Source organism: Eleutherodactylus coqui, chromosome 10 (genome assembly GCF_035609145.1).
Source record: "Eleutherodactylus coqui strain aEleCoq1 chromosome 10, aEleCoq1.hap1, whole genome shotgun sequence".
NCBI classification, from domain to species: domain Eukaryota; kingdom Metazoa; phylum Chordata; class Amphibia; order Anura; family Eleutherodactylidae; genus Eleutherodactylus; species Eleutherodactylus coqui.
The window spans coordinates 2,951,493-2,979,486 of NC_089846.1; the positions used below are offsets into that span (position 1 = coordinate 2,951,493).

At 52.3% G+C, this 27,994-nt stretch overlaps 1 protein-coding gene across 3 annotated transcripts in view; it reads left to right on the top strand.

The window, feature by feature from the left end:
• Positions 1-27,994, top strand: part of ZNF618 (zinc finger protein 618) — a 166,919-nt gene that overhangs the window by 77,060 nt on the left and 61,865 nt on the right. For all 3 annotated transcript variants that reach the window (XM_066580007.1, XM_066580008.1, XM_066580009.1), the window contains exons 2-4: positions 18,079-18,302; positions 18,510-18,617; positions 19,810-19,887. In XM_066580007.1, the coding sequence (XP_066436104.1) occupies positions 18,128-18,302; positions 18,510-18,617; positions 19,810-19,887 (361 nt within the window). In that variant the 5' untranslated portion in view covers positions 18,079-18,127. The remainder of the gene's footprint in view (positions 1-18,078; positions 18,303-18,509; positions 18,618-19,809; positions 19,888-27,994) is intronic.

Here is a 27,994-nt window from a genome sequence, read left to right on the forward strand (position 1 = left end):
CGCCATGGTACGCCCCCCACGATCGCCATGATACGCCCCCCACGATCGCCATGGTACGCCCCCACGATCGCCATGGTACGCCCCCACGATCGCCATGGTACGCCCCCACGATCGCCATGGTACGCCCCCACGATCGCCATGGTACGCCCCCACGATCGCCATGGTACGCCCCCACGATCGCCATGGTACGCCCCCACGATCGCCATGGTACGCCCCCACGATCGCCATGGTACGCCCCCCACGATCGCCATGGTACGCCCCCCACAATCGCCATGGTACGCCCCCCACGATCGCCATGATACGCCCCCCACGATCGCCATGGTACGCCCCCACGATCGCCATGGTACGCCCCCACGATCGCCATGGTACGCCCCCACGATCGCCATGGTACGCCCCCACGATCGCCATGGTACGCCCCCACGATCGCCATGGTACGCCCTCAGGATCGCCATCGTACGCCCCCAGGATCGCCATCGTACGCCCCCAGGATCGCCATCGTACGCCCACCATAGATCGCCATAGTGCGTCCCCAGGAATAGCAATGCCTTAGTCCCCTGTTTAAGGTCGCTTACCATGATGGGGTTACCAATATAGAAATCTACAGCCCCTCCATTCCCGCGTCACTGAAGGTCGACTCCGTTTTGCCGTTCTACACCTCCCTGAGACGAGGCTGGTAATCGCTATACTATGGCATCCTATAGCTGTGAAGGATCGGCAGGGAAGGCAAAAGGTGAGCTGGCGACGTCCAGTTATGGAGGACTTGGGTACGGTTGACCCTTCATGGGATAATGCTGGAACTACTGCCTACTATTGGCAAAGTGGGGGGTCTAAGTCTAAGTAAGCCCAAGGCCTCATGTCCAGGGGCGCACATGGATACCAAGTATGGAATCCCGCAGTGGAGCCCACCCGTGCCCGCAGCCATGGACATTCTCCTACCTGTCCAGATGTGGTGCGGGTCTTCTCCATCCCGGACAGATCTTCTTTCCTCTGCACAGCGGATGCGTGCGGGTGAACTGGCCGGATCTGCGGACGTCTGCAGTGTCAGCTGTGGGTGTGCCATGGATCAGATGGGTTCCATTGACTTCAATGGAAGCCGTCCGTGCGGGAATCCGCAGACAATGGAGCATGCTATGCAGATGCCCAATGGTGGTCTATGGGCTGATTAGACTGCGGATCGCATGTGCGGGTGACATGCGCGGATTCCACAATTCCATTATGCCTGTGGACATGAGGCCTAAACCTGGGAGTTCAAGCATCACTACATTAGACAAAGCACACAAGGCCGTTACTAAGGGCCCTGCTGCTGGAATTAGCTGGCAGTGAGTGTTCAGCTCTCCTGCAGCGCCGCCCCTGAGGAAATGAAGCATTACTATAGAACAGGACAGCAGAGCGCGACGTTACCACCAAGAGATGGAGACCCCCTCTACTAACGCAGAGTTATGGGGGCACATACAGTCACTTGTGCAAAACCGCCAAGAGATGGGGACCCCCTCTACTAACGCAGAGTTATGGGGGCACATATAGTCACTTGTGCAAAACCGCCAAGAGATGGGGACCCCCTCTACTAACGCAGAGTTATGGGGGCACATACAGTCACTTGTGCAAAACCGCCAAGAGATGGGGACCCCCTCTACTAACGCAGGGTTATGGGGGGCACATACAGTCACTTGTGCAAAACTGCTGCGGCATCGTTTCCTCTTTTTTGCGGCAGAACGCTGATTGCAGATGTTACCCGAAGGTCCGTACAGAACTGCGGACTGCGATGCACACCTTGTGGTTTTTGTAGTGGCGGTCCTTCCTCGCTTCTTGCAGAACGCTCCGGTTTTCCCTCTTTTCAGGTAATTTCCTGCAGGCTTCTCTGTAAGAAAAATGTGCCAAACAAAGAAATAAAGCCAGATGTGACCCAAAAACATTACAAAAAGAAAGCCTGTGGAGCGGGCGAGCAGCGGCACAGACCGGGGGCACCTGTATTCTTTGTTAAATACTGGGCATGGATGGCCTGAAGACTCAACAGTCCGGAGAAGCCGGAGGACCGCCGGGGGGAGAAGCCCCTCTTATAATCCATTACAACCTCCTTCAGGAGCACCAATCCCGTCCTCTCGGATACTTGCCCGTACCTTCCCAAACCTGCCCGTCCCCCCAGCACCACTGATGAGGGGTCCACACTGCTGGTTATAATGCATAGCAGTTGGGTTCTACACCCGGTCGTCCTGCGTCTCCTGCCATCCATACGTTTGCTGAGCCTTTGGGAAGTCCCCCCGGCCGGTGTTTGGGGTCCCCTAGGGGCCGCAGCCCCCGTCCTCTTGTAGACTTGCTCCGCCACTCCCTTCTGTGTTTAGTAGATGATATTGGTGAGATTCCCTCCCACCGTCAGCGGGGCCGGATGGTGACGGTTATGAGGATAGAAAGGTCTATTCTAAAAATACTGCAGGTATCATTGCTATTAGGACGGCAGTGGCGGGCCCCGGGGACCGCATGACCCACATTCCACTCTGACAGAGAGATTTTGGTGTTTGACAAGCAGCTGTTTGCATAACGAATGCCGAAAGTCAACATCATCCGGTAGATCCAGCCGGGGGGGGGTAACGAGGAGCCCATCTAGGACGCCCGCCGTTTATTCTCCTGATTGTTGCACTAAGGGGGTTTTACCACAAACAAGTTATCCGCTAGACTGGGCATCGGGCCGCTGGGACCCCCAGCCTGCGCGGAGCGGGGTTTGCGTCTCTCATTTTTAAATGGGACCACCCGAAGCTGCTGAACTTCTGTATCCAGCGGTCCGAATGAACGGAGGGGCAACGTATATCTGCAGCCGCTTATTCTGAAACCAGCTGGACCCCCGCCAGTCTCTGGATTGCCCCCCCCCCCCCCCCCAGCAGCAAGTTACTCCCTATCCTGTGGATACATAATAATCATCTTTATTTGTATAGCGCCAACTTATTCCGCAGCTTTCAGGCACGGATAAATGCAAACAATACAATTACAATGTGAGGTACATTGGGTTAGACACAAATGGGTTGGGGGAGGTACAGGAGGTGCAGGGGGTGGGGAACACAGGCAATAGGGGATTTCATGTGCAGATCAGTTATTAGAAGGCAAACAGGGTGGGGCACCATAGGGAGGGGCGAGGGACTAGGTCAGGGGATTTGGTATGCTTCCCTGAAGAGGTGCGTTTTTTAAGGCACATCTGAAATTTCGTGCATCGGGAATTGTCGGGATGCCTTGGGGTAGAGCATTCCAGAGGATGGGTGCTGCTCTGGTGAAGTCCTGTAGGCGAGCATGAGAGGTTCGTATTACAGGGGTGTTTAGTCTGAGGGTGTTAGCCGATCGGAGTGAGCGGGCTGGGTGGTGTACTGACAGGAGGGAGGCGATGTATGGTGGTGTACTGACAGGAGGGAGGCGATGTATGGTGGTGTACGGACAGGAGGGAGGCGATGTATGGTGGTGTACTGACAGTAGGGAGGCGATGTATGGTGGTGTACTGACAGGAGGGAGGCGATGTATGGTGGTGTACTGACAGGAGGGAGGCGATGTATGGTGGTGTACTGACAGGAGGGAGGCGATGTATGGTGGTGTACTGACAGGAGGGAGGTAATGTATGGTGGTGTACTGACAGTAGGGAGGCGATGTATGGTGGTGTACTGACAGGAGGGAGGCGATGTATGGTGGTGTACTGACAGTAGGGAGGCGATGTATGGTGGTGTACTGACAGTAGGGAGGCGATGTATGGTGGTGTACTGACAGTAGGGAGGAGATGTATGGTGGTGTACTGACAGGAGGGAGGAGATGTATGGTGGTGTACTGACAGGAGGGAGGCGATGTATGGTGGTGTACTGACAGGAGGGAGGCGATGTATGGTGGTGTACTGACAGTAGGGAGGAGATGTATGGTGGTGTACTGACAGGAGGGAGGAGATGTATGGTGGTGTACTGACAGGAGGGAGGCGATGTATGGTGGTGTACTGACAGGAGGGAGGCGATGTATGGTGGTGTACTGACAGGAGGGAGGCGATGTATGGTGGTGTACTGACAGTAGGGAGGCGATGTATGGTGGTGTACTGACAGGAGGGAGGCGATGTATGGTGGTGTACTGACAGGAGGGAGGCGATGTATGGTGGTGTACTGACAGTAGGGAGGCGATGTATGGTGGTGTACTGACAGTAGGGAGGCGATGTATGGTGGTGTACTGACAGTAGGGAGGCGATGTATGGTGGTGTACGGACAGGAGGGAGGCGATGTACGGTGGTGTACTGACAGTAGGGAGGCGATGTATGGTGGTGTACTGACAGGAGGGAGGCGATGTATGGTGGTGTACTGACAGGAGGGAGGCGATGTATGGTGGTGTACTGACAGGAGGGAGGCGATGTATGGTGGTGTACGGACAGTAGGGAGGCGATGTATGGTGGTGTACGGACAGTAGGGAGGCGATGTATGGTGGTGTACTGACAGGAGGGAGGCGATGTATGGTGGTGTACTGACAGGAGGGAGGCGATGTATGGTGGTGTACTGACAGGAGGGAGGCGATGTATGGTGGTGTACTGACAGTAGGGAGGCGATGTATGGTGGTGTACTGACAGGAGGGAGGCGATGTATGGTGGTGTACTGACAGGAGGGAGGCGATGTATGGTGGTGTACTGACAGGAGGGAGGCGATGTATGGTGGTGTACTGACAGTAGGGAGGCGATGTATGGTGGTGTACTGACAGTAGGGAGGCGATGTATGGTGGTGTACTGACAGCAGGGAGGCGATGTATGGTGGTGTACTGACAGGAGGGAGGCGATGTATGGTGGTGTACTGACAGTAGGGAGGCGATGTATGGTGGTGTACTGACAGGAGGGAGGCGATGTATGGTGGTGTACTGACAGTAGGGAGGCGATGTATGGTGGTGTACTGACAGTAGGGAGGTGATGTATGGTGGTGTACTGACAGTAGGGAGGCGATGTATGGTGGTGTACTGACAGTAGGGAGGCGATGTATGGTGGTGTACTGACAGGAGGGAGGCGATGTATGGTGGTGTATGGACAGTAGGGAGGCGATGTATGGTGGTGTACGGACAGTAGGGAGTCGATGTATGGTGGTGTACTGACAGTAGGGAGGCGATGTATGGTGGTGTACTGACAGTAGGGAGGCGATGTATGGTGGCGAAGCGCCATGCAGGGCTTTGTGAGTGAGGTAGAGGAGTTTACATTTAGTTCTGCAGTGGATGGGCAGCCAATGCAGCGACTGGCATAATGCAGAGGCATCTGAGTAACGGCTGGATAGAAAAATGAGCCTAGCTGCTGCATTTAGTATGGATTGGAGTGGAGCGAGTCTAGTGCGGGGGAGGCCGATGAGTAGCGAGTTGCAGTAGTCAAGTCGGGAGTGGATGAGGGCGACCACGAGCGTCTTTAGCGTGTCCGTGGTGAGGAACGGACGTATTTTAGCAATATTTCTGAGGTGCATGTGGCATGTTTGGGCCAGAGATTGGATATGGGGGGCAAAGGAGAGGTCAGAGTCCAGTGTGACCCCAAGGCATCGGGCATGCCGTCGGGGGGTTATGATGGTGCCAGACACTGGAATGGAGATGTTGAGGGGAGGTCGGTTAGAAGGTGGAAAGACAAGGAGGTCAGTTTTAGAGAGGTTTAGTTTGAGAAAAAGGGAGGACATAGTGTTAGAGACAGCGGACAGACCGTCGGTGATATTTTGGAGGAATGGTCCAGAGATCTCACGAGAGGAGGTGTATAGTTGGGTGTCGTCAGCGTGGAGATGGTATTGGAGGCCAAATCTGTGGATGGTTTGTCCAATTGGGGCAGTATAGATAGAGAAGAGAAGGGGGCCGAGGACCGAGCCCTGGGGTACCCCAACAGCGAGAGGAAGTGGAGCAGAGATAGAACCAGCAAAGGAGACACTGAAAGAGCGGTCAGAGAGGTAGGAAGAGAACCAGGAGAGAGCAGTGTCCTTTAGACCAATAGAGTGGAGCATAGTGAGAAGGAGATTATGGTCGACAGTGTCAAATGCAGCAGACAGGTCAAGGAGGATTAGTAGGGAGTAGTCATCTCTCGACTTCGCCGTCATCAGGTCATTTGTTACTTTTGTAAGGGCAGTTTCGGTGGAGTGTAGAGAGCGGAAGCCAGACTGGAGGGGGTCAGGGAGTGAGTTGTCAGAGAGAAAGAGAGTAAGGCGGGAGTAGACCAGGCGTTCCAGTAATTTGGAGATAAAGGGGAGGTTTGAGACGGGTCGGTAGTTGGCAGCATCAGTCGGGTCCAGGGTTGGTTTTTTTAAGCAGAGGGGATATGATGGAGTGTTTGAATGGGGAGGGGAAAGTGCCAGAGGTTAGGGAGAGGTTGTAGATTGTAGTGAGGTGAGTAATGAGAGCTGGGGAAAGGGACCGGAGGAGGTGAGAGGGGAGAGGGTCGCTTGTGCAGGTGGTGGGGCGGGCAGCAGAAAGGAGCCTGGAGACTTCTTCCTCTGTCGTTGGTTCTAACGTAGTAAGTGCTGGATGCAGTGCTGATGGAACTGGGACGGCTTCTTATTTGCTAAATTCCTTTCAACAGCAAATTCCTCAAAAGCACAAGCGAAAACTTCAAAAAGTGCAAGAATGTGCCAGAAACAGAAATCAGTAGGAGGGAAGTGGAAGGGGACTGAAAAATGGAAACCCCGGCCGCTGCTAACTCTGAAGGCGGATATTAAGGAGTGCAAGCAGGCAAGCGCTCCCTCATCGCCCCCTAGAGGCCATCCCTGGCTCCACAAGTGGTTCTACCACTCAAAAAAATCCACTTCAGCTTCTTCTGTCTTTCAGTCCTGAAGTCTCCCCCATCCTGTGAGCGCCCGTCCTGTGAGCGCCCGACCATCCTGTGGGCGTCCGTCCTGTGAGCGCCCGCCCGTCCGTCCTGTGGGCGCCCATCCTGTGGTCGCCCGTCTGTCCTGTGAGCGACCGTCCTGTGGGCGCCCGCCCGTCCTGTGAGCGCCCGCCCGTCCGTCCTGTGGGCACCCGTCCTGTGAGCGCCCGTCCGTACTGTGGGCGCCTGTCCTGTGGGCACCCGCCCGCCCGTCCTGTGGGCGCCCATCCTGTGAGTGCCAGACCGTCCTGTGGGCGCCCGTCCTGTGAGCGACCGTCCTGTGAGTGCCAGACCGTCCTGTGGGCGCCCGGTGCCTGAATTCATTCAAATGTTGTCAGGAATTTTTTTTGTCCCCTTTGGCATCCAAGCTGAAATTCCTCTCGTTCCCCTCGCTGGGAGCGCCTGCGCTGCAGACAAAGGCTTAATTAAAAGCTGGCATAAAAAAAAATGATTACATTTTTTTTTTAATTTAGCAAATAAAATGTTTTCCGCGCAGTTTTCCTCTATTTGAAGCCTTTTATGTTCTTCTTTTGTACACGGGTTCTTGATTCTTCCCGAATGTTTGCACACCAGAGGACCTCAGATGTGCGCTGCTCACGGCCAGTAATTGGTGGCCCCCAGTAGTCCTCCTACCATCTACCTCAATGGTCTCCGAGTGGGGCTCCTCCGGCTGTTGCACAACCACAACTCCCAGCATGCCAACGGCTCCGCTTACACTGGTGTCGTGCCCTCAAACAGAAGCTGTTGTAGGATGGTCCCATCGGTGACTGCCAGACCTCATTGACTTGTAGTTGAGTCCGTCGGCTGTGGTATCCATTGTTTAGACAGGAAAACAGTGCTGCAATTTGCATTGGGGCCCCCTAACAGTGTTAACCCTTTGCTGCGTCATCCCGGTCACACGGACCCGTTCTATCATGAGAGGAACATCAACCAAGGAATGTTTCTGGCATCATTCTAGATGCCATTTGGGATCTAGTTGGGCTGTAGGAGACTCTGAATACACGGCTTCTTTCTTCCAGGGCCAGCGTGACTCTTGGCCATAGTCTAGCACTGCTACTCGCCTTCCGTAAATCTCATAGACCTATATGGAGAGTGAGGTGGCCATGAATCTGTAAATGGGGATCACTGGAGGGGAGATCAATGCTTAAAGGGGCTGCATGCCTTTTTTCAATTGATGACCTATACTCTAGACAGATCATTAGCAGTTGGTGGGAGTCCCTCCGCTGGGGATCCCCGTCCATCAGCTGACCGTCCGGTCTGCCAACCAGTGCAATGAGCCGGATGTCATCAGAAGATGTAGTTGAGTGCCGGCTTCACCCCGTTGAAATCAATGGGAGTGAAGCTGCTGCTCCGAGTTTCTGTGCTAACCACTAATGACAATCAGCTTATGGATGGGGTTCCCAAGTGGCAGACACCCGTCCCACCAACTGCTAATGACAACCCCTTTTAGATGAGAATATCCCTTTAAAGTGAAGGCCAGGTATAGCCTATAGAGAGAAGCAGCACTGTTCCTGAAACAAAGCAGCTATGTCCCTTAAAGGGCCCTATCCAGAGTTAAGGGATAATCATCTGACCAGTAAGGATCAGACCGCTGGGACCCCCACCAATCGCGAGGCCGGGGGTCCTGACTTGTTCCCGAATACATGGAGTGGTGGTCATGTGTCCTTTATACATGTCTGTTGGAAGGGCTGGAGGTGGCCAAGTGGTTCTACTCGGGTGCTTCCATGGTCCCATTAAAATGAACGGAGCTGTAGTGCGCATATGTGACCACCACTTCATTTATTCAGACGCCTTTGGGACCCCCATTTTTGTAATCAGTGGGGTTCCAGTGGACCCTACTGATCAGATAATGATTTTGTGGGACAGCCATTATAAATGTTTAAACTGACTGAGATGGCAGCATGTAGATGGATGAAGTGCGCCGGCTCGTGGGCGCCCCGCGTACTCACGGTGAGGAGTTATCTTGTGATGAGGTTGATCACCGGCCAGCACGCTCATGGCGAGGCGGCATGAATTATCAGAGTTCGGACAAAACATGATGGCGGGTGCCAGACGGATGAGGCGTTCCATCCCTGATGAGTTTAATGTTTGATCACGTGCGTCCCGGGAATACGTCATAGAAGGCAGTACAACCCTCTGTGGACAACGCTGTGGCAGCCAGCGGGCGCCTAATGATGGCAGCCGGCGACATCTGGCCAGAATTGTCCTTGCGAATAGACAAGTATTTCTGGCAGAGGCCCCACATGTCAGTGCAGCACTACCTACCCTCCATGGGATCTGGGAGCAGGAGCCCCACCACAACACCGGGCACTGCCCTTCACTGGGGCTCCTGAGGGTGCTAGCCCCAGAGAACTGGCAATTTGTGGTGTGATCCAAGGAGTCCCAGTACTGATCGTTTTGGTCTTACGGTAGGGTTTGAGTGTGACATAGACCCTATGAGGCCATAGACCCAGTTGTCAACATGTCACTTTGCATGCTGGTGGTGGTTCCATACTAGTGTGGGGGGTTCTCACGGCATGGGTTGGCTCCATTGGTCTGCCTACACCATCATTGCCCGCTACGGTTCACTGCTTAGTGACCATTGCAGCCCATGGACTTCATGCACCCCCACAATGATGGAGGGTCCTCCGTGCGGTTAGTTCTGGTCCCATGACTTCTGGCATTACAGAGTATATCATGGTGTTCCTAAGATACCTTTTGCGCGGCAGTGACGTGGACAGCGTTTTGATATTTTCTTGCATCAGATTTGGTGTTTATTACGTAATTTCACCAAAAATAACTGTAGAAATCGCCTTAAACTGCTGATCAGATTTTCGCTTTACGTTTTTCCGTGAATTCCCCAAATAATAGCGCCGTCCGCCACCCTTGTAGACGTCCGGCGCGCTGCAGACGTCTCGCATTTTATTCTGTTTTCGCACATCCTGCGTTCGGCTCCCAATGTACAAACATCAGATTCCAGTAAAGATCCAACCTGTTTATCTCCAATATCCAGCCATTATTTTGCGCGGCTGATTTAATCCGTGGATCCGCTTTGTTCTCGCCGTCCGGCGCTCAGATTTCCTTCATTTTCCTGAATTTGGCGACTACATTAAATGTGACCTCTATAACTCTAAATTAAGAATTTATGCCGTCTTGAAATTTATGAAATATTTCCAGATGAAAGCGAGGCGCTCCCCCGGGAGGGCGGCTCGTAAATCACGGCGCGGGTTTAATGCGCCGCACTCAGCACATCGCAGGGTTTTTTTTCTTCTGCTTTCAAAAATGAAAAAAATGTAATCCTATAAAATAGCTTAACGGCCGCCGTCCCACAGACGAGAATTTTTAATTTCTGCTGTTTCTGCCCGGATTTATTTCCAATATTCCTGCTCAGCTTTTCAATTTCCTCTGTTATTAAAATTTAATTCAGTGCATTAGCATTTAAATTAAAAAAGGTTTTATTTTGTAAGAATCATTGGCAGGGAGGAAAAATGGCAGCGGCCGCTCTCCGGTTCCATGAAGCTGCGGACGGCTCCTACAATTTAACATGGAGATGGGATTTTTTTTGTTGTTTTAAATTTTTTCTTTCATCTTTTGTATTTTAAAAGAGGAAAAATCTTTATTAAGAAAGAAAAGTCAGAAGATGAGAAAGTGCTGAAAATCCATAAAATACAGAAATAAATTCATACAGCCTTAATTTTCAAATAATTCACAACGTCCTACCAGAAATGTGTTTTATAGGAATGTGACATAAAAAGTGGTCATGTCACTGAGGACCACCTCTTCACAGTGAAGCTGCCACAGTGGTCAGCTGCTTCTCGCAAGGGGGGGGGGGGGGGTAGTATAATCATATCCAGAAACACGTAGACCACTGGTGGTATAATTACATCCAGAACCTCCTGCCCCAGTGGTGGTATAATCACAGCCAGAGACTTCTGCCCTAGTGGTGCTATAATCACACCCAGAGACTTCTGCCCCAGTGGTGCTATAATCACATCCAGAACCTCCTACCCCAGTGATATAATCTCATCCAGAACCTCCTGCCCCAGTGGTGGTATAATCACATCCAGAACCTCCTACCCCAGTGATATAATCTCATCCAGAACCTCCTACCCCAGTGGTGGTATAATCACATCCAGAGCCTTCTGCCCCAGTGGTGGTATAATCACACTCAGAGCCTCCTACCCCAGTGGTGGTATAATCACATCCAGAACCTCCTAGCCCAGTGGTATAATCACATCCAGAAGCTCCTGCCCCAGTGGTGGTATAATCACATCCAGAAACGCCTGCCACAGTGGTGGTATAATCACATCCAGAACCTCCTACCCCAGTCGTATAATCACATCCAGAACCTCCTACCCCAGTGGTGGTATAATCACATCCAGAACCTCCTGCCCCAGTGGTGGTATAATCACATCCAGAACTTCCCACCGCAGTGGTGGTATAATCACATCCAGAGCCTCCTACCCCAGTGGTGGTATAATCACACCCAGAGCCTCCTGCCCCAGTGGTGCTATAATCACATCCAGAACCTCCTACCCCAGTGATATAATCTCATCCAGAACCTCCTACCCCAGTGATATAATCTCATCCAGAACCTCCTACCCCAGTGGTGGTATAATCACATCCAGAACCTCCTACCCCAGTCGTATAATCACATCCAGAACCTCCTACCCCAGTGGTGGTATAATCACATCCACAGCATCCTGCCCCAGTGGTGGTATAATCACATCCAGAACCTCCTACCCCAGTGGTGGTATAATCACATCCACAACTTCTACCCCAGTGGTTTTATAATCACATCCACAACCTCCTACCCCAGTGGTATAATCACATCCAGAACCCTCCTACCCCAGTGGTGGTATAATCACATCCAGAACCCTCCTACCCCAGTGGTGGTATAATCACATCCAGAGCCTTCTGCCCAAGTGGTGGTATAATCACATCCAGAAGCTCCTACCCCAGTGGTGGTATAATCACATCCAGAGCCTCCTGCTCCAGTGGTGGTATAATCACATCCACGACCTCCTACCCCAGTGGTGGTATAATCACATCCACGACCTCCTACCCCAGTGGTGGTATAATCACATCCAGAGCCTCCTGCCCCAGTGGTGGTATAATCACATGCAGAACCTCCTGCCCCAGTGGTGGTATAATCACATCCAGAGCCTCTTGCCCCACTGGTGGTATAATTACATCCGAAGCCTCCTGCCTCAGTGGTGGTAAAATCACAACCAGAGCCTCATGCCCCAGTGGTGGTATAATCACATCCAGAGCCTCCTAGCCCAGTGGTATAATTACATCCAGAAACTCCTAGCCCAGTAGTATAATCACACCCAGAACCTCCTAGCCCAGTGGTATAATCACATCCAGAACCTTCTACCCTAGTGGTGGTATAATCACATCGACAACCCTCTTACCCCAGTAGTGGTATAATCACATCCAGAGCCTCCTACCCCAGTGGTATAATTACATCCAGAACCTTCTACCCCAGTGGTGGTATAATCACAACCAGAAGCTTCTGCCCCAGTGGTGGTATAATCGCATCCAGAACCTCCTGCCCCAGTGGTGGTATAATCACATTCAGAGCCTTCTGCCCCAGTGGTGCTATAATCACATCCAGAGCCTCCTAGCCCCAGTGGTGGTATAATCACATCAAGAGCCTCTGCCCCAGTGGTATATTCACATCCAGAGGCTCCTGCCTCTGCCCCAGTGGTGGTATAATCACATTCAGAGCCTCGTGCCTAGTGGTGGTATAATCACATCCAGAGCCTTCTGCCCCAGTGGTATAATCACATCCAGAGCCTTCTGCCCCAGTGGTATAATCACATCCAGAGCCTTCTGCTCCAGTGGTATAATCACATCCAGAGCCTTCTGCCCCAGTGGTATAATCACATCCAGAGCCTCCTGCCCCAGTGGTATAATCACATCCAGAGCCTCCTGCCCCAGTGGTGGTATAATCATATCCAGAACCCTCCTACCCCAGTGGTGGTATGATCACATCCAGAGCCTTCTGCCCAAGTGGTGGTATAATCACATCCAGAGCCTCCTGCCCCAGTGGTGGTATAATTCCACCAGAGCCTCCTTCCTGCCCCAGTGGTTGTATAATCACAACCAGAGCCTCATGCCCAGTGGTGGTATAATCACATCCAGAGCCTCCTAGCCCAGTGGTATAATTAAATCCAGAACCTCCTAGCCTAGTAGCATAATCACACCCAGAACCTCCTAGCCCAGTGGTATAATCACATCCAGAACCTTCTACCCTAGTGGTGGTATAATCACATTGAGAACCTCCTACCCCAGTAGTGGTATAATCACATCCAGAGCCTCCTGCCCCAGTGGTATATTCACATCCAGAGGCTCCTGCCTCTGCCCCAGTGGTGGTATAATCACATTCAGAGCCTCGTGCCTAGTGGTGGTATAATCACAGCCAGAGCCTCCTGTCCCAGTGGTATAATCACATCCAGAGCCTTCTGCCCCAGTGGTATAATCACATCCAGAGCCTTCTGCCCCAGTGGTATAATCACATCCAGAGCCTTCTGCCCCAGTGGTATAATCACATCCAGAGCCTCCTGCCCCAGTGGTATAATCACATCCAGAACCTCCTAGCCCAGTGGTATAATCACATCCAGAACCTCCTACCCCAGTGATGGTATAATCACATCCAGAAGCTCCTGCCCCAGTGGTGGTATAATCACATCCAGAGCCTTCTGCCCAAGTGGTGGTATAATCACATCCAGAGCCTTCTGCCCAAGTGGTGGTATAATCGCATCCAGAACCTTCTCATCCAACCCCAAATGACAAGAGCAGTGCCCATTCACACCCTTCCCTATTAAATGGACTGCAGCCGGGTACTGTTTCCCCCTCTTTGCCTGCAGTGCCACTCATGTCTCCATGCCCTCCAGGCGGGGGGCCAGTGCCCAGGTAAACTGCAGCAGTCACTGTTGAGGTAAACCTTCCTTGGCTTCTACTGGGCATTGTGTTTGGTGAGGGGTGGGGGGCGCATGCCCTGTGCACATCTGCTTAGATGCAGTGGAGAGGGATTTCCTTCCCTTGCAGCCATGCGTCGGTGGGGCTGATTACTAATGGCGACAAGACTCAAAAGCCTTGTTACCATTTGCAAAATTGTGGATGCATAGATGACCAAATTGGCGATGAGGAGCCTGCGGGTTAGGTGGGGCATGTAGGCACTGATCAATGAAGCTTCTTTGGTGCCTGGACAGTCGGTGATCTGATGGCCTCCAGATTTTTGCCTTTTTTAATAGAAAAAAGGGTCTGCATATATTTGTGCAGCTCACCGACTTCTGTGCTGTGAGCGGCCCGACCCGTCACACAACCGTCACACAACCGTCACACAACCGTCACACAACCGTCACACAACCGCCTCACAACCGCCTCACAACCGGGTCCTGGGCTCCAGGTCGTCTCATGAACGTTCCTGACCGATCTCTTTATGTAGCCCGGTGAAGCAGAGGCGGACGCGCGCTCTACATGGTTTGGCCTCTTCTGCCGGCCGGTCGCTCTTTATCCGTCCCCCATACATATTCATGCTACAGAAATAATAGCTGCTCGTTTAAATTAATTAGGATTATTAAAATGAGTGAGAGGTGCGGCGACCTCCTCAGCCGCATATATTACCCCACAACACCCGTATAAAGGAGCGGCGGCCAGAGGCGCTCACTAACCCCGTTATCGCCTGCGTGGGGGATATTGGATATATAGTGTCCAAACAGAAATCATTAATTACTGCGTGCTGCAAGCAGAAATTGTAGAGAAGATGTGGTTTTGTGGTAAATCTGTTGCGCCCCCTGCTGGGGAGATTTAGTAGCGGATCGGATGGCGGTTACATTGAATCTCCCGTTATTACGTTGTATCCTTTCCCGGATTTGTTCCTGCTGGTTTGGGTGGTGGAGGGGCGAGGGGTGGGGGGGCCTGGAGGGAGGGGGGGGGGGGGCAGGATGGAGGGGGGGGGGTCAGTTTTGGAAATCTTGTACTGAATGGAGATCTGACCTTTAAGTGGCGAAATCAATCTTTTGCCTAATTTTCAGTAGTTTCCGGTTTTCTGGCTCGCGCTCGTTGGCCCCGTGTTTTCCGCGTTCTCCCGCTCTCCTCTGAAGCCTCCTGATCTGCTCTTCACCATTTTTTGATATTGTTTGTATAACATTTTCCTGACCGCCTTTTGTCGGGTTTCCCGCCGCTCGCCGTGCAGACGGGATCTTTTTTTGTTTTTTCGGTTTGCTTTTCACATGTTGTAATTTATAGAAATGGAACAAATTGAATTGACAGAAATCTCCATCAGCGGAGCCGGAACATTCCATTGTGGGGGGAAGAATGACCTGACCCCGAGCGGACCCCGGAGCAGACGCTCCTCCGCCGCCCCCTGCGCTGGCACAGCATTGTTACACGACGGCCCCTCGGTGACACCGATATCAGGTGGTTGAGGGTCGGATGCCTTGGGTAGCTTCGCCCGCAGGCGGCACCACGTGGAGGCCTTCCAGTTTGGAAAATCCATTTGGTGAAAAGATCTCCCACCAATAAACTGATCACGGGGTCTCCTACTGGCCTCCTATTGGCTGCAGAGGTCACATGGGTAGAGCGCACCGGAGCGGGGGAGCAGCGTGGAGCGGGAGACGTGCAGATGTGCGTTTTCATCCCCCCACTACAAAACAAAATTCAGAAACCCCTATAAGTTATAACTGGCTCATTGGGGGGTGTCCCCCAGATCTGGGGAAAGGGGGTCTGCAGTGCCCTGCCATAAATACGGCAACAGTTGCACCATGGCTCCAATAAAGTGGCCCTCCAGCTTGGGACAGAATTAGGTCCTAGGGCCGGAGGGGGTCCTCTGCTGATCTCCCTGTTTACAATTATAATGGATGGATGCCACCAACCTCTAGCTACGTAATGCACGTTGTGTGCTGCTCTCTGATTGGACAAGAATAATCACGTGACCAGCGCTGCTATATCGTTGGTGCATTACTAACACTGGCGGTGCATTGTGGGGATCAGGTATTCTGAAGATGGCATCGGATGGTTGATAACAGGACCTGGAGCCAGCGATGGAGCCGCCCCCGATGGTCACAGGAGAAAATTCTGTCCTGAAACCGGAGGGTCAGTTTTTTACGGGTTCTACAGCTGTAAATGATGGCCAATCCTTAGCACATGTCACCAATAGTAGGTCATCGGGGGTCTGTCGCATAGGACCTCCACCAATCAGCTGTTTGCTGGGTCAGTGCACTAGTGCAGTGAACTCATTTCTGCAGGAAGCTGACAGCTCCGTTCTTACTGTAGTGGTCAGGCTTGGTATTGCAAGCTTAATTCCCTGCAGTGGAAATAAATAGGAACTTGGACTGCAATACTCACCTTGGCCACTAGAGTAAGAACGGAGCTGTCTGCTTCTTGCAGAAATCATCTGGGTGCATGAGCTTCCTGGCTTTGGTGATCAGCTGCTCAGCGGGTGTCCTGGGCGACAGATCACCACCATTCTACTATTGATGAGCAAGCCTAAGGATAGGCCACCAGTGGCTTATAACTGTACAACCCCTTTAGTTTCAGTAGGACCTCAGAGATGGCAGAGAGCGAAGCTCCGCCATCTCTGACTGTCCCATTGAAATCAGTAGAGCAGAGGTGCGAATGTGCTGCCCTCCTTTCTGGGTGTGCCAGGGTCCCGCAGTCGGACCCTGACCAATCAGCTAGTTATCCTGTGGACAGAGACGCCTTTTGTGGGACGTCCCTTTAAGTCCTGGCCAATGCTTTTAAAGTTCACCTTTTAGATGTAGCAACATTTCAGGATTAGAGCAACCCGTCTCACAGCAGTCCGAAGGCCGACGCCTTCCCTGCAGTACCGGGCGGATCCTGGGGACCGGAGGGGCAATGTTTCTGGCAGAAAGTACTGCTGGTTTCCTAATTCTCTTTAACCCCTTCAGGGCCTGATGACAGGGTAATCTGGTGCGTATGTAAGGTTTTTCGCGTCCCAATGACCCTGGCCGCGTTCGCTCATCACATTCTACCTTCTTCAGGTGGTAAAAGTAGACGGTGAGGAGCGAAGATTTATCAAAATGACAGAATTTAAATTTTTTTTTTAACTTTTGTTTTTTCAACTTGCGGCTGTCGCCCACGCTCCTCCCTGCCGGCGGCGGGTATATATTTCTTCGTTCTGGCCGCACATTGGGAACGTTTCACGCGTTTCTGAGCCGTTTAGCAGATGACGGATTTAACATTAATGTTTTACAGCCTTTACCTGCCGGCAGTCGGCGGCGCCGCTGATTGACCTAATGAAGTGATCTATTGAACGTTCACACAGCGCAATTTACGCAGATTTTCCATTGTGGAGAATCCATACCAAAAAGCGCATCCCGTTCTCCATTAGAGCCGGCGCGGAGCCACAACATTGGATCATCTGCAGATCCGGTCACAATCTGCACAGACCGTGTGAACGCATCGTTCTCATACAATCACTGGTAGTAAGCAGGTGGCCTAGGTGATGGTAATAGAAGGGGTTAATGTGCGCCTTGCGGGGAAGGCACGCTGGTACACTGCTGGCATGCTGGGAAGGGGTGTTAGTAAGCCAAACTTTCCTGGCCAGCGCTGTGATTGGCTGTCACTGATGACGTCATCAGGACCTGCAAACCCCGGGCCCCGACGTTGACCCCTGAACCCGCTGTTAGTATCTGCTGTGGGAGCTGCGATCACCTGCTTACGTTTCTGTCGCTGCTGCACAGGCCTCAGGCAGCAGCGACGTACATGTATTGTGGGGGGTTAGCAGGGTTTTCTGACATTCCAACAAAAATGCCCCGGGTTAGGGACCGGCGTAAAACACAAAGCGGCCACTAGTCACCGGCTCACGTTGCCCTCAGTCCAGTCCCCACCGATACAGGAAGCGATGACATCACATTTATCGCTCTCTTGGCTGCAGTGGTCACATGATCAATCGACATGACGTCACTTCCTGGGTCGGCGGTAAGGTGAGCCGGTGAGTTGTGGCCGTTCTGTTTATTCTCTACCCTGGGGCTCACTTCTTGTCGGTTGGGGTCCCCTTTTAGGGGTTCGTCTCATGACGGCCTATATGTGGACTATAACGCTGGTGTGAACTGGGACTGCTGGAGGCGGCGACTCAAATATCTCTGGTGTTCCCACCGCAGCGCACGTGTGCCCCCCGCTGCCCCAGGGACGCTCCAGGCTATTTTGCAGGTATGGGCTGTCGTGAGATTACCCCTTTAAGCAGTTGACCTTAAAGGGGTGGTCTGAAGCCCCCAGGTTATACTAACCCCAACCTTCTCCGCACCTCCTAGGGAGAGCACGGTCCAGGGGGAGAGCGACACATTCCGAAGAGTGTGGACAATGAGTGCACAAGATGTGACGGTGAAGGAAGAGAAGGCCGAAGAGGTTCTGCAGCCGCTGCTGTGGAAGCAGAAAGCCAAAAACTCCGCCAAGAGCAAGATGGAAGATGGCGCCGAGGAGGTGCCTGCCGAAATCTGCGTGGTAATTGGAGAGAACCGCAATCAGCAGAATATTGGTAAGTGGAGGGGCCTAGCCGCCGCGCCCCAACCCTACTGTGGGGTGTGCCCATGAAGGGACCAGGTGGGTTCTCGATGTCCCCCGCCACCGATCCTACTCCTTCTGTGACTCTCCAGTCTGAGCGGGGGAAGGGAACTGACAATGGCACTGGCCTCATTTCTGTGTTGGGCTGGATTGATGTGACTATGTTCCTGCTTGCCTGCAGGTGGCGACTCTCCGGAGAGACACACAGCGGCCATGAGCAGGGAGGCGTCCTGGAGCAGCGGCAGCCGTCCACGTAACATCCCTCCAAGAATCAGCACATCGTCTCCAGGTGAGCGGGCCAAGACCATGCTGCCATGTGGTCCTCCAGGGGCTTCATCAGGGGGCGCTGGTGAGGATCCGCAACCTCCACTGTCGGGGGCTGCGTCCCCTTTAACCCCTTGGTGGCCATACAGGCGCAACCATTTGGGGGATTTTCATTCCCACTTTTCACAAGCCACACCCTTCCCCTCCCGGGACGCGGCCGTACGGCGAGCTGCCGTCTCAGTGGAACCAGTCTGCGTACATATGATGGATTGTAGAACTTGTGGAGGGAGAAAAAACGCATCGGCCGTCTGTGAGCCGTCAATCCTGCCGCAAAATTAATGGCGGGATGCGGTTTCTGCGGGGCGCTGCGGTCACGGCAACGCAAAAATTATATGTTTTTAGCACAATAAAAACCTGTTTTTTAATTACAGTTTTTTTCCTTTAAGCATTGCTGCTGACCCCTCCCCCGCCCCTCCCCCTCTCAACCCACTCCCTGACCCCTCCCCCTTTCCCGCCCCTCCCCCTCTTACCCCCTCCCCTCCCCCGCCCCCCCCTCTCACCCCACTCCCCTCCCCCTCTCCCGCCCCCCCCCTCTCACCCCACTCCCTGACCCCCCCCCCCTCGTGCGCGGCCGCCTCTAGTTTTTATCACCTTTCTTCCATGTTTCGCCCCTGTGGCCCCTGGCGGTGTTCCCGTTATTCCGCTCGCTGCGGTTCCCCGACACCAAACATCGTCGGCTTTTCATTTTTATTTAAACAAATGGGCAAAAATATATTTTTAACAGTTTTTTTTAACTTTTTCAAGGCGCCGTTTTTCCCCCTGCAGGCGAGGTTAGACACTGCAACACTTCTACGCATTATTGCTTCTCATGACAAGCGCAGGCCATAGCAGACCCAGACGCCATTGTTGGGCATCCGGTTACTATGGCAACCCATCAACCCTCCGCGCTTACATTGCAGAGGCCTGATGATGTCAGAGGGAGCGCTCTCATACTATGACCAACACTAATCACGGCACATACGGGGTTAACAGCGGGGCTTGGTGCTCTCGCCGTCTCCTGCCACAGATGGTGCCCTCCAGAGGATATACATGTATACCTGCTTCTCAGATGGTGCCTGTCGGTCCGGAGGGTCACATTACATGGGGGTATCTTGCGGCACGCTCTCGCGGTTCGCTGATCTCCTGCGCCATTCTCACTCCTCTGCTTTGTTTTTCAGGGTCTTACGAATGTGGAATTTGTAGGAAAAAGTACAAATATTACAACTGCTTCCAGACGCACGTCCGGGCGCACATAGGTAAGTATGGCCGCCTGATGCTGGTGTGTCACGTCTCCTGCTCTCTGTACTCGCGGGATCAATCCAATCAGCGCGTGTCGTATGAAGGGCGCTCACCGTGCGTGGCCGCGCCGCGGGATCCATTATGGGGAAAAATAATTACCTTGATCTTCTGACCGTCGTCTATAATAGTAGGGAGATGAGACGGCGCTGCGGCGGGCCGGGCCTCAGCGGCGCAGCAACAAGTCTCCTTCTGAGTTCTGGAGACTGAAGAATCAAAACCGCATACCAGAACCTAATATTAAGTCTTTCTATACCCCAGACCACCCGGGCATACATTATTTACCCTTCATATACCCCAGACCACCCGGGCATAGATTACTAACCCTCCATATACCCCAGACCACCCAGGCATACATTACTAACCCTCCATATACCCCAGACCACCCAGGCATACATTACTAACCCTCCATATACCCCAGACCACCCGGGCATACATTACTAACCCTCCATATACCCTAGACCACCCGGGCATACATTATTAACCCTTCATATACCCCAGACCACCCGGGCATACATTATTAACCCTTCATATACCCCAGACCACCCGGGCATACATTATTAACCCTTCATATACCCCAGACCACCCAGGCATACATTACTAACCCTTCATATACCCCAGACCACCCAGGCATACATTACTAACCCTTCATATACACCAGACCACCCAAAAATACAATATTAACCCTTCATATACAGCAGACCACCCAAAAATACAATATTTGACATGTAAATACCCAAGACCACCCAGGAAAACAAAATAAACCCTTCATAATACCCCGGACCACCTGGACATACAATATTTGCTCTTCATGTCCCTCAGACCACCTGGGAATACAATATCACCCCTTCATATACTCAAGACGACCTGAGATACATTATTAACCCTTCATTTACACCAGACCACGCAGGTATACAATGTTACCTCTTCATATACCCGGATCACCCGGGAAAACAATATGAACCCTTCATAATACCCCAGACCACCAGGGAACAAACTACTAATCTTTTATGCACCGTAGACCACCTGCTATTAAAGGGGTCGTCCAAGACCAAAGTCACATTTGAAGATAGTGATAAATGACCTCCCAGCACGCTGTCTGCTCTGCGTTCTGAGGAATTGGCTGCTTCTACATATCCCATAATCCTCTTGGCTGTATCTGAATCAGTATATTATACTCCTCCCACACCGAGTGACTGCTAAACTCCGCCCACTACACGCATGAACAGCTTGCTCCACCGCTGCATTCCTCTTAGCAGAGAATGCAACATTTCCACCCTTGTGGCCCCCAAAGTCAGGAGCCCAGGGAGTAAATGCTGCTTCTGACTCCAGTAGTAAAGTGAGCAGAGCAACTGAGAAGGAGCTGGCAGCTGCTGCTGCTGCAGAACATCTTGGAGCTGCCATAGGCGTATATGTCAGCTGCACTACAACCTCTCAGTCCAGCAGCGTTTACCCCTGGGGCGCTCCCGGCTCTCCTGCCGCCTGTGCCCCTTCGCTCTATTCTCTGACAGCGGGCGCCTGTCCGCAGCAGCCGAGATCAGCTGTTAACCATTTAAATGCCCCGATCTGCAGTCAGGGGTCCCGATGAGATTGTGAGGTGCCATTCGGTTGTCATGGCAGCCCAAGGCCTTCTGAAGGTCCTCAGGACCGCCGTGAATGACTGCCTGCGGCTCGTCCTGATAGGCTGTCGGATCAATCGCAAGTTCAAGCCCCCCCGACTGAAAACCGGATGAGGAGAAGAAAAAATAATGTTTAGTAATTATTGTAAAAAGGACATTAAAAGGGAGAGAAAACCTCCTGCCTGTTTATCGCCGTGTCCGTACAAGAATGCGTTATTTACCGCGCCCGCGCACAACTGTGTGGACCGAAGATATGGAGGCTTCGGCGGTCCGAGGATTAGTAGAGTCTGGTCTGGGACAGGCAGGAGGGACTTAGGTAGTCAGCGACAGTGGGACTGCCAGTGTGCCCTGCTGACTGCCATCTCCGTGGTCCGGGGATCGCCCCTAAGAGAGCGCATTCAGGAAGGTGGGGCTGGTGGTCTCCGCAGCGGGAGCCAGGCGGTGTAGTATGCACGGAGCACGGACCGAACGCAGGGGCCTTGCTGAAAATGGGAGATCAGCCCGGTCTGCTGCCTAGCTGGCATGAAGCATGCGCTGGTCCGATGTGATGAGCTGCTGACGGGCACGCTCCGCGTTGTTCTGCTCCGCGTTGTTCTCCCCCGCGTTGTTCTCCCCCGCGTTGTTCTCCCCCGCGTTGTTTCTCCCCCGCGTTGTTCTGCCCCGCGTTGTTCTGCCCCGCGTTGTTCTGCCCCGCGTTGTTCTGCCCCGCGTTGTTCTGCCCCGCGTTGTTCTGCCCCGCGTTGTTCTGCCCCGCGTTGTTCTAACCCCGCGTTGTTCTGCCCCGCGTTGTTCTGCCCCGCGTTGTTCTGCTCCGCGTTGTTCTGCTCCGCGTTGTTCTGCTCCGCGTTGTTCTGCTCCGCATTCTCCTCCTCCGCATTCTGCTCCGCGTTCTCCTCCACCGCATTCTGCTCCGCGTTCTCCTCCTCCACATTCTGCTCCGCGTTGTTCTGCCCCGCGTTCTCCTCCGCGTTCTCCTCCGCGTTCTCCTCCTCCGCATTCTGCTCCGCGTTCTCCTCCTCCGCATTCTGCTCCGCGTTCTCCTCCTCCGCATTCTGCTCCGCGTTGTTCTGCCCCGCGTTCTCCTCCGCGTTCTCCTCCTCCGCATTCTGCTCCGCGTTGTTCTGCTCCGCGTTGTTCTGCCCCACGTTCTCCTCCGCGTTCTCCTCCTCCACATTCTGCTCCGCGTTGTTCTGCCCCGTGTTATCCTCCGCGTTCTCCTCCTCCGCATTCTGCTCCGCGTTGTTCTGCCCCGTGTTATCCTCCGCGTTCTCCTCCTCCGCATTCTGCTCCGCGTTGTTCTGCCCCGCGTTCTCCTCCGCGTTCTCCTCCGCGTTCTCCTCCTCCGCATTCTGCTCCGCGTTCTCCTCCTCCGCATTCTGCTCCGCGTTCTCCTCCTCCGCATTCTGCTCCGCGTTGTTCTGCCCCGCGTTCTCCTCCGCGTTCTCCTCCTCCGCATTCTGCTCCGCGTTGTTCTGCTCCGCGTTGTTCTGCCCCACGTTCTCCTCCGCGTTCTCCTCCTCCACATTCTGCTCCGCGTTGTTCTGCCCCGTGTTATCCTCCGCGTTCTCCTCCTCCGCATTCTGCTCCGCGTTGTTCTGCCCCGTGTTATCCTCCGCGTTCTCCTCCTCCGCATTCTGCTCCGCGTTCTCCTCCCCTGCAGCTCCTGCCCGCCCATCGTGGACCGGACTAGAAGTGCATCAATGACCATGACTTTGGTGGAAGGAGCGGGCGCAGCGTGCAGAGGGTTATGTGAGGTTTGGCACGGACAGGCATAATTGTACCCTCTTAGAATCCAGTAGGTTAAAAATGCACAGAATCCCCCTTTAATCCCCACTTTTATCCTAGACCACCAGGGGGTGCCGTATCAGCCCTCCTTATACCCCAGACTGTCAGATAATAAAGAGGTATGCGGGGACATGAGGAATTAAAAGGGCTTAAAATGAAGAAAAAACATCCCGGTGGCCCCCCGTTCAGCGCAGCAGCCCACTGCTCACCGCACGGACCCCGGAGGATGTGATGGGGGGTCGCATGCCCCTCATTGACCACACAGCCACTCACAGGCTTCTTTGGCCATAGAAGGATCTCCACTGAAGCCTGTTGGTGGCTGAGCGGTCATGTGACCCTGCGGCGGGCTGCGGCGCTGGGATAGGGGAGGTTTCACTTTTTATTGATTTTAAGCCCTTTTTAAATCCCCTTTAAGTCCTGGAGACCCCTTTAATGTCCTCGTGTGCCGATAGGATGGGGAGCAGCGTTACTGCGGACCGCGCCGGCGGTAAAGCCCAACTCAACTTTCAGCACCCTTTTGACCTGCCGTAGTGAGGTGCTGGGAGCTTGGATCGGTGACGGCCGGGGTTGCAGATCTCCTGGGCGTGTGCCCTGCCAGGTGATCGCCACGTGGCATACGGCTCTGTAGACTGTTGAACCCGTACACTGAGCAGAGCCGAGCGGGCGCAGCGCCTCCCCTTCATCTTAGTGATCACGGGGGTCCCATCCCCCGGACCTTCACCCTTCAGAAAGTTTGTTGAAAGTTTTTTTTTAAACTCGTTTTTATTGAACAGCATGTATTTTACATCACATGAATAAGCAATTTCTCAAACAGTGTGCATTTACATACACTAACAAGTGATTAAACTTTACATGCAACAGAGAATTCTTTGGTAACAGTATTCAGCACTCAAGTGTGTTACATTTCTTCTACAATTACTCAGCCTTTCTCAGTACATACATCTGTAATATTCGTAGCATTATTGCTCATTTTACCTGCCAAATCTGGGTGTACTCTGTCTTAGTAAATTTTGGAACATTTCTTGCGTGAGGTTTGTGCTTGTTGTTCCGCACCAAGTCCCCCACACCTTGTCGAACTTTTCAGGGTGTTTCCTGTTTTTATAGACTATTTTCTCGTATGGTAGGATGGTATTGATAATACTCTGCCATTTTGTAACTGTTGGAGGGCGCCTGTCCATCCATCTCAGCGCTATGACTTTGCGGGCATAAAATAATGCTTTAGTGAGGAATATTTTATCATAATGTTGCCATTGCTCCTCATCTATGATCCCTAGCAGACACATTGCTGGATCCAGCGGTACTGGTATTCCTGTCAGTTGGGTCAGGAACTCTGTGACCTCTTCCCAATACGTGTATACCCTTGGACATCCCCATATTAGGTGGTTGAAGTTTGCGCTTGTAGCGCTGCATCGGTGACACTGACTGGACACTGATCTGTTCATTTTATGGAGTCTAGTTGGTGTTAGATAACACTGATGTAAGATATATAACTGAGTCAGCTTATTGTTCGCGGCTGGCGAGACCCTGGTGTAGGTGGCCATTGCGGTCTCCCAGTCCTCATCAGTCAGTGTTGGTATAAGTTCCCTCCATTTCTCCATTACCACCATTTGTGTACCAGGGATCTTAGAGTATAACAAGTGTGTATATAGCTTTGAGATTAAGCCCTTAGGGCCCTGTGTGCGCAGTATGCCTATTAATGGATATGTGGAGAAGGGTCTTCTGGGTTCTGGGAATTGCGCAGTCAATGCATGTCTGAGTTGCAGATATCTAAAAAATCCTGTTCTAGGTACCTGGTATATCTGCTGCAATTGCTCAAAGGAGACTAGTGTTCCGTTAATGTATAGGTGTTCCAATGTAGTGATTCCCAGATTTAGCCAAAATTGTTTGTCTGGGAGGTTCAACAAATGCGGCAACGCTCTATTGTTCCATAGGGGGGGTTTCCAGGGGGGTGTCCTCCTGCCCCGTCAGTTTCCTACATGTCCTCCACACACTTATCGCGAGCCTGTGGATGGGTAGCATTGGTTTCGTCAACAGCCCTGGTTTTTCCAAAATGATCCAAAGGGATGCCTCCGAGAGGAAGCACATCAAGTGGTGCTCGGAGTTCGGGAGAGGGGCGCCCGACAACCAGTGGCGTATATATCGGACCTGCCCTGCCAGGTAGTATATTTTGAAGTCCGGCAGCGCCATCCCCGCTAGCTCTTTAGGCCTCTGTAGAGTTTCCATACGGAGTTTGGCTCTAGCCTTTCCCCACACGAACGATGTTATTAATGAGTTGGTGGTTTTAAAGAATTTTGTGGTACAGTTATTTCTGCATGCTCTAGTCGGTATAAGGTATTTGGGGAGAATTATCATTTTAATAAGATTTATTCTCCCTGCTACAGATAGTGGCAGAGAGCTCCAAGCTTTTAATTTTAGTTGCAGGGTTGTTATTAGGGGTGCAATGTTTAGATTAAAACTTTGGGTGTGGTCCCTGGTAATGTAGACTCCCAGGTATTTAAATTGGGGGACAATTTGCAGGTTATGGTATACCTCTCCCACCCCCCAGTCCTCCTCTCTCAGCGGCATAAGGGTAGACTTCTGCCAGTTGATACGTAGACCTGAGAAATTCCCGAATACGTCTATCTGGGAGACGGCCAGGGGCAGGGTGTTCTGGGGTTCCGACATGTAGAGTATTATATCGTCCGCATACAATCCTATCTTGTCTTCTCTGGGACCGATCTGGATTCCCCTGTATAATGCGTGTTGCCGAATTTTTAGTGCTAGGGGTTCTATAGCAATCGCAAATAGAAGGGGGGAAAGTGGGCAACCCTGTCGGGTTCCCCTGTGGAGTGGGAAGGAGGTGGAGACCATGCCGTTTGCCATTACTCTCGCCGTCGGTGCAGTATATAAGATGGAGACCCACCTGATGAACGGCTCCCCGAACCCAAATTTCCGCAGAACTTCCATCAAATATGGCCACTCCACTGAGTCAAATGCCTTGGCGGCATCCAGTGAGGCCAGGGCCCATCCTTTTCTCCACCTCCGTCCCACCTGCGTAATTACCTGCGTTCTTCTGATATTATCGGACGTAGACATTCCCGGAATAAATCCGGATTGGTCCGGGTGTACAATATCCTTAATTGCTTGGTTCAGCCTGAGAGCCAATACCTTGGCGAGGATTTTATAGTCTGTATTTAAGAGGGAGATAGGTCTATACGACCCACACTCCTCCGGGTTCTTTTCAGGTTTTAGTATGAGGACTATGTTAGCCTCTAGCATCGACTCTGGAAGACGTCCTTTCTCAAATATATCCTCATATAATGAGAGTAGTTGTGGTGTTATTTCCTCTCTGTACTGAAGATAAACTTCCACTGGTATGCCATCTGTACCCGGGGTCTTATTTTTTGCCATGCCCTCCATTGCCTCCTGTATATCTTCCACTGTAATGGGGCCATCTAATAGGGATCTATGTGCTTCTTGTATTATTGGGAATGCTATGCTGGCTAGGTAGTTCTCTAGTTCTGCTGGAGTATAATTAATCTGGGATTGGTATAGGTCTTGGTAGAATTGTTGAAACCTTCCCAATATATCTTGGGGGTCTGTGAGTACTGTGTCCTCGGTTGATTTGACCCTTAGTATAGCCGGAGAAGTAGTCTCCTGTCGAGCCATATATGCTAGCAGTTTACTAGACTGATTACCTAGCTCGAAAAAGGACTGGCGGGTGAAAAACAGCCTCCTCTGAGCCTTCTCTTTTAGATGCATCAGATACTCTCTACCTACCTGTAGCCATTTATCTCTTTTATCATTTGAGGGACGGGCTATGAATTCTTTTTCTAGTTGTTGGCATTGTTGCGCTAACTGTTCCTCCTCTTTAGCTGCGGTTCTTTTAATGAAAGTGATTGAGGACTTAAAACATCCTCTAAGGTATGGCTTAAAGGCTTCCCACACCAGCGTCCTATCCCGGCTCTCCTCGTGCGCCTCGTAGTATATCTGAATTTGGTCTGTTATTCGGTCATTTGGGCCAAGCAGTGAGAGCCAGAACGGGTGTATCCGCTGATTCCTAATTGCAGGGGGGCCTGGTTTTTGAGGACCATGCAGAGCGGTGAGTGGGTCCGAGGACCCCTCTTGGAGAAATTCTATGGACTCTATTTTGGTAAATAACAAGGGGATCCAAATATATAGTCTATGCGGCTCAATGCATGATTATGGGCTGCATGGCAAGAAAACTCCTGTTGGTGGGGGTGAATATTCGCCACAAATCCAGCCATCCTGCCACAGAGATCACAGAGGCCAATCGGGTCGGGCCCCCGTCTCCCGCCCCCGAGCACCCCCCCCGAATCTGTCCAGGTGTGGGTCCATGACCATATTCATGTCCCCCATACATATAGTCGTTACATCTGGTGTGAATGAGGCAAATTGTATGCCTTCTGCCAGCAGGGCTGTTGACGTTGTTGGTGGGTTATAGTAACATAGGAGTACATATGGTTCATTGTTTATTTGGCTCTTACAAAGATGTACCTACCCTCTGAGTCTCTTTTTAACTGTTCTACCTCCCATCTGATGGACCTCTCTATCAATAGAGACACCCCCCTGGAGTACGATGTATGGTGTGAGTGCGCTGACCACTGAACCCATGGCTTTAGCAGGCATTTAGAGGTTTCGGGCGTGAGGTGGGTCTCCTGTA